The following is a 12,739-nucleotide window of genomic DNA, read 5'->3' as shown; positions in this document are numbered from 1 at the left end:
TTATATTATTATTATTTTTAATTTACAACCAAGTTAACATATAGATAATAATGATTTCAGGAATAGACTTTTGTGATTCATCACTTACATAGAGTACTCATTGCTCCTCCCAACAAGTGTCCTCCTTAATGCCCCTTGCCCATTTAGCCCATCCCCCCCACCCAAAACCCCTCCAGCAACCCTGTTTGTTCTCTGTATTTAAGAGTCTCTTATGGTTTGTCCTCTTCCCTTATTTTATTATTATTTTTGTTTCCCTTCCTTTATGTTCATCTGTTTTGTATCTTAAATTCCACCTGAGTGAAGTCACATGATATTTGTCTTTCTCTGACTGACTTATTTCACTTAGCATAAACACTCTAGTTCCATCCATGTTGTTGCAAATGGCAAGATTTCATTACTTTTTTTAACGTTTATTAATTTTTGAGAGAGAGAGACAGAGACAGAGAGTGAGTAAAGGAGGAAACGGAGAGGGGGAGACAGAAGCTGAAGTAGGGTCCAGGCTCTGAGCTGTCAGCACAGAGCCCGACGTGGGGCTCAAACTCACAGACCGTGAGATCATGACCTGAGCTGAAGTCAAATGCTTAACTGACTGGGCCACCCAGGCGCCCCAAGATTCCATTATTTTTGATCACCGAATAATATTCCATTATGTGTGTGTGTATACACTGCGCGCGCGCACACACACACACACACGTATGTATACACACATATGTATACATACATACATGTATGCATGTGTGTATACATATACACATACATAAATGTATGTGTACACACACACACACACACACACACACACACACACACACACACACCCTGCTTCTTCTTTATCCATTCATCAGTTGATGGATATTTGGGCTCTTTCCATACTTTGGCTATTGTCAGTACTGCTGCTATAAACGTTGGGGTGTGTGCGCTCCTTTGAAACAGCAATCCTATATTCTTTGGATAAATATGTAGTAGTGCAATTGCTGGCTCGTAGGGTAGTTCTATTTTTAATTTTTTGAGGAACCTCCCTACTGTTTTCCAGAGTGGCAGCACCAGTTTGCATTCCCACCAGCAGTGCAAAAGGTTCCTCTTTCTCTGCATCCTCGCCAACATATGTTGTTGCCTGAGTTGTTAATTTTAGCCATTCTGACAGGTGTGAGGTGGTATCTCATTGTGGTTTTGATTTGTATTTCCCTGATGATGAATGATTGTTGAGCATGTTTTCATGTGTCTCTTAGCCATCTTGATGTCTTCTTTGGAAAAGTGTTTATTCATGTCTTTTGCCCTCTCTTCACTGGATTATTTGTTTTTTGTTTGTTGAGTTTGATAAGTTCTTTATAGATTTTGGATACTAACCCTTTATCTGATATGTCATTTGTAAATATCTTCTCCCATTCCATCAGTTGCCTTTTTGTCTTGCTGATTATTTCTTTCTCTGTGCAGCTCTTTCTCTTAATGAGGTCCCAGTTGTTCATTTTTACTTTTGTTTCCCTTGCCTTTGGAGACATGTCAAGTAAGAAGTTGCTGTGGCCAAGGGGCACCTACCTGCGTAGCTCAGTCAGCTAAGCGTCTGACTTTGGCATAGGTCATGATCTCCTAGTTCGTGGGTTTGAACCCTGTACCAGGCTCTCTGCTGTCAGCACAGAGACCGCTTCGGATCCTCTGTCCCCCTCTGTCTCTGCCCTTCCCCTTGGTTCCCTCTCTCTCTCTCAATAAATAATTTTTAAAAACTTAAAAAAAAAAGTTTTTGCAGCTGAGGTCAAAGATGTTGCTGCCTGTCTTCTCCTCTAGGATTTTGATGGCTTCCTGCCTTACATTTAGGTCTTTCATCCATTTTGAGTTTATTTTTGGTATGGTGTAAGAGAGTGGTCCAGGTTCATTTTTCTGCATGTTGCTGTGCAGTTTTCCCAACACAATTTGCTGAAGAGACTGTCTTTTTCCATTGGATATTCTTTCCTGCTTTGTCAAAGATTAGTTGGCCATATGTTTGTGGGTCCATTTCTGGGTTCTCTATTCTGTTCCATTGATTTATGTGTCTGTTTTTGTGCCAGTACCATACTGTCTTGATGATGACAGCTTTGTAATTCAGCTTGAAGTCTGGGATTGTGATGCCTCCAGCTTTGGTGTTATTTTTCAGGATTGCTTTGGCTATTTGGGGTCTTTCCTGGTTCCATACAAATTTTAGGATTGTTTGTTCTACCTCTGTGAAGAATGCTGGTGTTATTTTGATAGAGATTGCATTGGATATGTAGATTGCTTTGGGTAGTATTGACATTTTAACAATATTTGTTCTTCATATCCAGGAGCATGGAATCTTTTTCCATTTTTTTGTGTCTTTTTCAATTTCTTTCATAAGCTTTCTATAGTTTTCATTGTGTAGGTTTTTCACCTGTCTGGTTGGGTTTATTCCTGGGTATTTTATGGTTTTTGGTGTAATTGTAAATGGGGTTGATTCCTTGATTTCTCTTTCTGACTAGTCAAGGTTTTTAAAGTAATGATTGGTCATGGATTCTCTGTTTCTCCAACTAAACAGAACAAAACTTAGGAACTGTTTTACAGGGCATTGGAAAGGCGACCAGTCATCTGAGTGGTTGTAGCTTTGAAATAACTACAGTTAAGGATAAGTGATTCAACAAATTGATTACATTGTGTGTGTGTGTGTGTGTGTGCGCACGCGCACGCGTACAGGCACGTATATGTATGTGTAGGTGTAGATATGGTCAAGGACATTCTTGTCATTTTTTGAAACCATCTGGGGTTAAGGTTTTCTTTGACTAGTTTTTGCTCTTCTACCAAATTATTGTAAAATGTATTGTGTCTCAGTTGAAGGTAATATTGATACTGACTTTTTTTCATTGACATTTTTTATAGATACCAGTATTATCTGCAGCTGAAGAAAGATATCTTGGAAGGAAACATTCCTTGTACATTAGAACAAGCAATTCAGCTAGCCGGCTTAGCTGTTCAAGGTAAATAATGGCAATTGATGATGTAATGGATATATCAGATTGAAATGTATGTTGTAACAGGGACGCCTGACTGGCTCAGTCAGTGGAGCATGTGACTCTTGATCTAAGGGTTGTAATTTTGAGCCCCACATTAGGTGTGGAGATAACTTAAAAAAAAGAATCTTTAAAAAAATGTGTGTTATAACAAAAACAACAAAGGATTCTTAAAATAACTGACTTCCTATAGTGGTGTTAGTGAAATTAGTTTTCTTGCAGGAAAAAATAAATTTGGATACCTTTCATGAAATATGAGACTTCTGGAAGTGAAGCATGTTATCCTATGTCAACAAAGCAACCAAAAACAGAGAAAACACACACACACAAACACACACACACACACACACACACAGCATGTAATATGCTGTGTATTCCTCCAGTGCAAGGACTTGATCTGTAGCTAGCTAATATTTTAGGAAGAAAGATCAGGCAAACAGTGAGGTTGATGAAGTTATATTAACGCTTATACTTTTAGCAGACGTCATTTATTTGGTTTCTTAAGCAGTTGTCCTGGATTATAGAGCATTGTCAATCATAACAGATAAAGCTTTGCATTTCGTAAGTGTTTTTGGATTGTGTCATTCTGTTCTGTTTCCCATGTCTAATCAACACGTATTTACATGCATGTATATGTTTTGGGAAGACTTCTGATGGGTCATTATTTCAAATGATAATTGGCATTAATTTTGGGAATTGAAACTTAACCAGAAGAATCTTTAATAAAGTTCCTTCAGATATTAGAAGGTATGGAGACATATATCATTTCTAGACAAACAAATGCCTGATACACATGGAGCCATATTCCTTATCAAGGTACTTGGAATCTTCCTAAATATCATCTTTGGCTTTAAGAGTTAGTTTTTCATGGGTCGCCTGGGTGGCTCAGTTGGTTGTGTGTCCAGCTTCGGCTCAGGTCATGATCTCACAGGTCGTGAGTTCGAGCCCCGCGTTGGGCTCTGTGCTGACAGCTCAGAGCCTGGGGCCTGCTTCAGATTCTCTGTCTCTCTCTCTCTGTCTCTCTCTCTCTCTCTCTCTCTCTGTCTCTCTCTCTCTCTGTCCCTTCCCTGCTTGTGCTCTGTCTCTGTCTCAAAATTAAATAAACCTTAAAAAAAAAAGTTTAAAAGAAAGGTTTTCATAAGGTCTTTGCAGAACTATCATTTTTTTTTTAACAATTAAAAATTTCTAAAGCAAACACATCTTGCTGTAACATGTTCAAGTGATCTAATTTCATTTCCTAGAGGTGATCACTGCTATAAACAGTTTGATTTCTTTCTGATATCTTCCAGTGCATAAGTAAGCACACGTGATTACAGGGTAGCTTTTGTTTGTTATTCATAAAAATGAGATCATGATACATTTAGTTTGTAACTTATTTTTTCCCTTTATTTATAGGTATTTTTCCAAGTTTAAGACACATGAATCTACCTAATATATATATTATATTAAATAATAAATAATACATATATTTTTAATGTTTCATTTATTATCTTTGAGAGAGAGAGACAGAGCATGAGCAGGGGAGGGGCAGAGAGAGAGGGAGACACAGAATCTAAAACAGGCTCCACGCTCTGAGCTGTCAGCACAGAGCTCAACACGGGGCTCAAACTCACAAACTGTGAGCTCGTGACCTGAGCCAAAGTCAGACAGTTAACTGACTGAGCCACCCCATTGATATTTTTAAAAAGACTTTTTAAAACATATACTGTATAGCAGCTATAAGGCACATTTGACTTCTAAGTCATAAGCATACCATCTATATACTGCATATTGCATTTGGTTGTACATGTTTTTCTTTGCAAATTAAACATAACTAATGTGAATATTTGTCATTTTGTACAGCTGATTTTGGTGACTTTGATCAATATGAATCCCAGGACTTCCTTCAGAAATTTGCCTTGTTTCCTGTGGTAAGACTTCTTTCAACATTGGGCTTTTTATAAATAGTTTATTTGCACATCCTTTAATAATCCCCAAAACAAAGTCCATATGGTGGATTTACTGGACTGGAATAGTGTTTAAAAAAATCAATTGCCTCATAAACAACTCAAGTGGAAGTGCTTTCCTTTGTAGTCTTACTGGTCGTTGTAAACCCACAGAAATGGAAGGGGTGCAGTCACTGGGCTGCAGCCAGAGAGATTTGTTTTGTGTTTGGGTGTGAGTCTAAGAGAGGGATTCACTTCCAACTTCTGAGGAACACCACGGAGGTTTTGCTTTTAACCGAAGGCTCGAAACCTCTCAGTGATGTGGGAATGAATTTGGCTTCTCAGCAGCAGTGTAAAAAGTAGATGGCAAGAAGACACTGCTGTCTGCTTTTTAAAGTCACTACTGATGTGATTGACAGGAAAACCACATTGGAACAACTACGGGAGGTGTTATGATGCTCTTCTGAGTGTCTACACAGCCAGTCGGGGAACACACAAGATGTTGTCGTTGTGCCGGACTCAGAACTGGCTGATGGGTGATGTTGCCAACCTGAAATAACTCAGCTGAGACCTTCTCCGGGATGAACTGAGAAGGTGGGGCGGGTGTTTTGGCTCCTGAGCACAAGCTACTTCATTCCTTAGAAGGATCTTGATCACATACTTAAGCAAATCTCCCGCATGCTGATACTAGTCCGAATTTTGCCTGCTAGTGACAGGACTAGCGGTGATTCCTCTGAAGAAATTTTGGTGGCTTGTTTACATACTTACTGCAGTGTATTTTCTTCAGGGGTGGTTACAAGATGAAAAAGTATTGGAAGAAGCAACCCAAAAAGTGGCCTTACTGCATCAGAAATACAGGTAACACTAAGAGATAAGAAATGGAAATCGTGTGGAAGCAAAGCCGGGTTGACTATGATATACGTATTGACACGGTTAAAACTTGGAGCTTTTGTGCTGCTGCAGCCACTACTTCTGCTCTGGGGAGCCAGCGTTCCATTGCACTCAGTGTGCCAAGTGCTGTTCTAATCACTTCCCCATGTTAATTCATTTACTGTCCATGGTTATCAGTGAGGAAGCTGAGAACATTGAAAGCAGCCAGTCACTGAAGGGTGCCACTTCTTTACTCCATATAGTAAAGGTTTCGGTGGTGACCTAGTCTCATGTGGGTTAATGCAAGATTAGGGAGACTTGTTTCCTATTGTGATGCAGCCCGTGTAGAGTTACCCCCCAGTATACCTTTGGAAACTGTATCTCTGTCTTCTGGGCAATCTGTACCATGAGCTGTGTTTCTTGCCTTGGCCCATGCATGTGGGTAAATAATGGCCTCATTTGGTAGTGAACCTGTATGTGTTGTGTGTAAGAAAAATCCTCCCCCATGGGGCACTTGGGGGGCTCAGTCAGTTAAGTGTCTGACTTCGACTCAGGTCATGATCTTGCAGTTTGTGAGTTCTGGCCCCACATCTGGCTCTGACAGCTCAGAGCCTGGATTGTGCTCTGGATTCTGTGTCTCCCTTTCTCTCTGCCCCCACTCACGCTCTGTCTCAAAAATAAACATTAAAAAAATAAAAAAAATAAAAAAAGAAAAAGAAAAAGAAAAAAATCCTCCCCTGGAGAATGCTAGGTCTTACTCTCAACCGAATGCTACATAGTTCCAGGTATGTTAGATAACATTACGCTCTTATAACCACCCTTTAAGGTAAATGATATTCTGTTTTTACAGACTGAAAAAACCAAGCTCAAAAAGAGTAAATAACTTGCCCAAAGTTACATGTGGTAGAGATGGGATTTGAACCCAGGTGTATCTAATTATAACCTATTGTTCATCCCCTCCCATTAAAAATAACCTTTTGCCTTTAGTCTCTTCCCACTCAAATCCATAGAGTTGCTCACTAGAGACCAATCTTCTTTTTAAAAAAAAATTTTTTTTTTAAATATTTATTTACTTTTGAGAGGGAGAGAGAGAGACAGTGAGCAGGGGCAGGGGAGGGGCAGAGAGAGAGGGAGAGACACAGAACTCAGTGGGCTCCAGGCTCTGTGCTGTCAGCACAGAGTCTAATGCTGGGCTTGAACTCACAAACTGAGATCATGACCTGAGCTGAAGTCAGACGCTTAACCGACTGAGCCACCCAGGCACCCCAAGATCAATCTTCTTAAAACACCACTTTCTTTTCATCTCCCCTCCTTGCCTTCCCCCGTGCTCATGAGTCTTTTCTGGCTTTCCACTAGCCTGAGTTCATTAGCCCTGGGATTAAAGACTTGGTCACATCCTGCCTTTCTGGCTTCACTTTTTGCTGTCCCAAATAAACCTTTTCTTTCTGCCAGCATAAATCATCCCTCAGGCACTTATCACCCTATCTTTTGTTACTTTCATGTACTCATTTGTGCATCTTTTTTTTTAATCTTTATTTATTTTTGAGAGAGAGAGAGAGAGAGAGACAGAGTGACAGAGTGCGAGCGGAGGAGGAGCAGAGAGAGGGAGACACAGAATCCCAAGCAGGCTGCACAGAGCCCGATGCGGGGCTCGAACTCCCAAATCGTGAGATCATGACCTGAGTCGAAGTCGGACGCTTAACCGACTGAGACACCCAAGCGCCCCTTGTTTGTGCATCTTTTTAAAAGATAGTTTAGTACTATTATTCTGTATGAGGCTGGATGCTGTGGCATGAAGATAAATAGAACAATTAGCTGCCATCAAAGGACGTATTCCCTGCTTTGGAGTCTTAAGGGGTGGGCATTGGAATAGTAATTATAAACTAACAATGTGATATGAGTGCAGTGGGGGAGGTGTGCATAGAATGTGGTGGGTCTGCATGGATGGAACAGGGGCATCTGATTTAGACTCAGGGATATCACAGCAGGTGACAAAGGAGTGATACGTAGGCTGACTCTTGAAGGCTATTAGGGATTGATCAGGTGCACAGGTGAGTGACGGTTGTGCCAGGAAGACAGATCAGCATGTGCAGAGGCCAGCATGAGAGAACATCATGGCTTGGTTGCAGGGTGGGATGCCTTACGGATGCTGGAAGAACAGCAGATGAGGCGGGGGGGGGGGGGGGGGACAAGCCTCCATGCAGTTGAGAACCTTCTTTACCCACACCGCCTTCCTGCCCACCCTTGTAACTCTGCCCCCAGAAAAGGATTACCATCTTCTAACCCTTACCATCTTCTAACACTTATCACTTGGCATTTAGCACACGATGCTTAGTATTGCCTGATATTTTGTATAATAAGCAGTTACTTAGTGGTTTCAAATGAATTCAGTGAATTCAAATGAATTCAGCTTTCAGTGAAGACTTTTTAGGGAGTTTGACTCCCCACGTCCCCCTGGCCTGCCCAAAGTACAGGGATGGGATCTTTATAACCCTCAGCATTCAGCAGAGTGCTGTGCGTGTAGTTGACTTTCAACCGATGTTGATGGATCGGTTGAAGTAATTTCTGGTATGCTTAAAAATTTGAAATGTTTGTAAATATCTTATGCCAAATTGATTATGTAGTTTTTTAAGCAACGCCTCCTCCCCACCCCCATTTTTGGTTCTGTGATCAACCTCACATCTTTTGGGTTGCAGAAGGCTCACGGCTCCTGATGCTGAAATGCTGTACATGCAGGAGGTAGAGAGGATGGACGGCTATGGAGAAGAGAGCTACCCCGCAAAGGTGAGTATGGCATGAAGGCTGGGGCTCTCCCAGTCGATCTCAGGAGCTCAGAGGACAGTGGGGAGACCTGGGGACACCCTGTGGTGCAGAGGCGGGAGGCATGGGAAAGTCTGGAAACCGGAAAGCTGAGGTCCTGTGACCAAAATTTCTTAGTAAAACACACTCCTGTTTTGCAATTTGTTCTTTGAAATGCTCTTGAAAATGGGTTCTTTGAGGAGCCCGGTTTGTCCTCTTTTCATACCTATTCGACAAGGTGATTCCTTTAAACCTTTCAGACTTTGCCCTCCATGTAGGTCTTCTGAGCATCTGCTAAGCTGGGTTCATTGTCACACTTCTCATGCACCTGCTGCCCAAATGCTTCTTTCTGTGCTTTCTCGTTTCAGGATAGCCAAGGCAGTGACATATCCATTGGAGCATGTCTTGAAGGCATCTTCGTGAAACACAAGAATGGAAGGCCTCCTGTGATATTTAGGTACTTTGCTTACATCCTTTGCACTTTTCTGCAGCTCCTCTTGGTGATAGTTTTAGTACATATACTAGTAATAATGCCCACAAATCTCACCCTGGGTCTCATTAGGAAATGGAAATATGCCCCTCCTAGAATAAAATAACACCTGACTGCATTGGTTCTTTTATAAGCCACTTTCTTCAAAACCAAATGTGTGGAAAACAGTGCTTATAATAATGGCCTACTTATGAAATGCTTAAAGATGGGTGACCCTTTTCTTACCAAATGGAGGCTGTTCTTTGTTTTGATGTGAGTTTTTAATTTCAGCTCTAGATTCTAGGACTGTCTTTTTGTGGAAAATCTGGGCCTTTCTCTGATTCTAGTCATGCACTAAAATTCCTAAAATACTAGCATCTAAGCAAATTTTTCTTTTTTTTTTTTTTTTTGGTTAAGCAAAGTTCAGTTACTTTTTATAATGTTCATTTTTTTCCTGATTATAAAAATGTGATGCTATTCATTTGTGGAAATCTTAGAAGGTTTATAGCGAGAGGATCTATAGCAATGTGCTAATAGTGGCCAACTTCAAACAATGAAATTGCAGGTGGCTTAAATTTCCCTTTCAGTATTCTGTATTTGAATTTATATCTTGAAGATAGCCAATTAGACCATGTTATTCAATCCCTGCCTTTTCATTCCTTAAAATTCATACCCTAGAAAATCCAAAGTGTCATTTCATAGAAATAGTTCCAGTATTATTCAGAGATTCTATTTTCTATTTACTTTGATTCTGTTTTTTTTTTTTTAACTTTGATTCTATTCTTGACGAAAATTTAAAAGTTTATATTGTTTTTGTAGAGCAGTAAAACATTATATCAGTTTTGGTTCTGGGTTCCTTTGTATTTACTATTTATTGAGTGCTTGTCATGAGCCAGGTTCTGTGCTGAGTGCTCTCTGTGTATTTTTTCATGTGATCTTTACAACTCTGAGTAGATGGTACTACCACCACTTTCCACATGGTTTAATTGAGCCTTAGAAAAATGGAGTGATTTGTCTAAGGTCACCCAATTATAAACTGGCATAACCAAGAACTCACATTCTCCACTTAAACTCAGATTCTCCACAGATAAACCACTGCGTTAAATGGCCTCTTTTATTTTTATTATTTATTTATTTATTTAAAAAATTTATTTGTTTTTTTAATTTACATCCAAGTTAGTTAGCATATAGTGCAACAATGACTTCAGGAGTAGATTCCTTAATGTCCCTTACCCAGTTAGCTCATCCCCCCCCCCCAACACAACCCCTCCAAGTAACCCTCTGTTTGTTCTCCATGTTTAAGAGTCTCTTATGTTTTTGTCCCCCTCCTTGGTTATATTATTTTTGCTTTCCTTCCCTATGTTCATCTGTTTTGTATCTTAAAGTCCTCACATGAGTGAAATTATATGATATTTGTCTTTCTCTGACTAATTTTGCTTAGCATATTACCCTCTAGTTCCATCCACGTAGTTGCAAATGGCAATATTTCATTCTTTCTGATTGCCGAGTAATACTCCATTGTGTATATATACCACATCTTCTTTATCCACTCATCCATCGATGGATATTTGGGCTCTTTCCATACTTTGGCTATTGTTGATAGTGCTGCTATAAACATGGAGGTGCATGTGCCCCTTCGAAACAGCACACCTGTATCCCTTAGATAAGTACCTAGTAGTGCAGTTGCTGGGTGGTAGGGTAGTTCTATTTTTAATTTTTTGAGGAACCTCCATACTGTTTCCCAGAATGGCTGCATCAGTCTGCATTCCCAGCAACAGTACAAAAGAGATCCTCTTTCTCCGCATCCTCAAATGGCTTCTTTTATTAAAAGAAACTTAATTCCCCACTATTCAAGCTCTCTAAAAACCATTCTGTTTCTTCTTGAGGACTAGGTTTTCCTTTGAAGATTTTTTTTCCTCTAAGCTGACATTCCTTCCTTTATTTCCTTTAGTTTCCTTATTTTCCTTTACTACTGCCTTTTGGGCTCTGAATTCTCCATGGTGATTTTGACCATGGTGTACCCAGTGTGGGGAGCATAAACCCACTCCCAGACTGTACTGCCCTCGGTCCAGCAGCACTCCCCTTTGGCAATTGCTCTCATGGCCCTAAGTTGCTCATTTAAGTCTTCTAAGTGTGAGTTGGGGGTTAAGGGGCAGAAAAGGATCTGGACTGCACCAGCAGGGCAGGACTCTGACAGTGCCCGAAGGGCCCTGTGAAAACTGGAGGCATCCAGCCAGCTTCTTTTATCTCACTGGGTACGAATTTTTAAAATAGCCTTCTTTAATAATGATGCTGAGAATCTTTAGGTTTAACAATTAAACACTGAATCACAAAAAATTAATTTTATTTATTTAAATAAATTTAAGATAGAGCATCTAGGTGGCCCAGTCGTAAAGCATCTGATTTCAGCTCAGTTGCTGAGCTGATGGTGATCTCATGGTTCATGAGTTTGAGTCCCACGTTGGGTGAGCTTGAGCCCCGCTTCTCTCTCTCTCTCTCTCTCTCTCTCTCTCTCTCTCTCTGCCCCTCTTGGATTCTCTCTTTCCCTCTACTTCTCACTCACTTGCGCCTTCTGTCTCTCTTAAAAAAAATAATATATTTAAGATAAATAAATCTAATGTAATGGAGAAGGATGAAGAGAGGTAAAATTTTTCTTTCAGATCCATTTTTCCCTTTTATAAAATTATATGTTATGTAATAAAATATTAATATATAAAATCTAAACTTGGTAAAATACAGTTAGCAAATACAGGATCAGAGTTTGAAACCTGATGAACACACCCGGAGTAGTTCACTCTTGGGGTTCCTGGCATTCGATCTTTGTTTCACCCTGAAGCTTTTCAGAGCACCCCTCCTCCACCTTTGTGCCTTGTTTACCTGAAAAACTTAATGGTACTTGCTTGTGTCTATGTTCTCTCTCTCATCCCCACCCTCCAACTGTGTTTCTTTGAGGGAAGCACCGTACCTTACTGATCTTAGTATCCCTGGGACCTAACACGATTTCGGGCATTGTTACAATGGATGTTTGTTGAATGAATGAAGGAGGCATTGGCAACCAGCTCAGAGAGGCCTCTTTGATCAAACTAATCTGGCAAACGAGGATAGACAGATCTTAATGTTTTTAAGTACTGTTTGCCTTCACCTAGTCTACATATGTTTACTTTTTGCAACTAGCTGTTGTCACTTCAACGAGAAGATGCATGCCAGCTGATTAAAACAACTGTTTTCTTTTTAAGACGATTAACAAATATTAACTTACACATCTAGCTCGAGAAGGAAAAATCCTATGTTCCATCTTCTAGTGACACTCACATTGCTGTTTTCTATTTGTTATTCTGTAGGTGGCATGATATTGCTCACATGTCCCACAATAAGTCCTTTTTTGCATTAGAGCTGGCCAGTAAAGAGGAGACCATCCAGTTTCAAACTGTGAGTAAACACTAGGAATCTGCCTGGAACGTTTTCCCTAGAAGTTAACAAGTTAGCATTTCATTGTGCATGTTTGGGGAGGGAGGTGGCATTAAAATTATATTTGGGGCACCTTGGTGGCTCAGTTGGTTGAGTGTCTGACTTCGGCTCAGGTCATGATTTCATGTTTGTGAGTTTGAGCCCCGCATTGGGCTGTCCACACAGAGCCTGGTTCAGATCCTCTGTCCCCCTCCCTTTCTGCCCCTCCCCTGCTCATG

The 12,739-nt window shown here is 40.4% G+C and overlaps 1 protein-coding gene across 2 annotated transcripts in view; it reads left to right on the top strand.

The window, feature by feature from the left end:
- The window catches only part of PTPN21 (protein tyrosine phosphatase non-receptor type 21), a 79,736-nt gene that overhangs the window by 37,185 nt on the left and 29,812 nt on the right, over nt 1–12,739 (top strand). For both annotated transcript variants that reach the window (XM_023255923.2, XM_045060347.1), the window contains exons 4-9: nt 2,860–2,957; nt 4,833–4,900; nt 5,703–5,773; nt 8,482–8,569; nt 8,953–9,041; nt 12,395–12,482. In XM_023255923.2, coding sequence (XP_023111691.2) covers nt 2,860–2,957; nt 4,833–4,900; nt 5,703–5,773; nt 8,482–8,569; nt 8,953–9,041; nt 12,395–12,482 — 502 coding nt within the window. The remainder of the gene's footprint in view (nt 1–2,859; nt 2,958–4,832; nt 4,901–5,702; nt 5,774–8,481; nt 8,570–8,952; nt 9,042–12,394; nt 12,483–12,739) is intronic.

Source organism: Felis catus, chromosome B3 (assembly GCF_018350175.1).
Source record: "Felis catus isolate Fca126 chromosome B3, F.catus_Fca126_mat1.0, whole genome shotgun sequence".
Classification (NCBI taxonomy): domain Eukaryota; kingdom Metazoa; phylum Chordata; class Mammalia; order Carnivora; family Felidae; genus Felis; species Felis catus.
The sequence above is the reverse complement of the archived record's forward strand: the minus strand, read 5'-3'. Positions and strand labels throughout refer to the sequence as shown.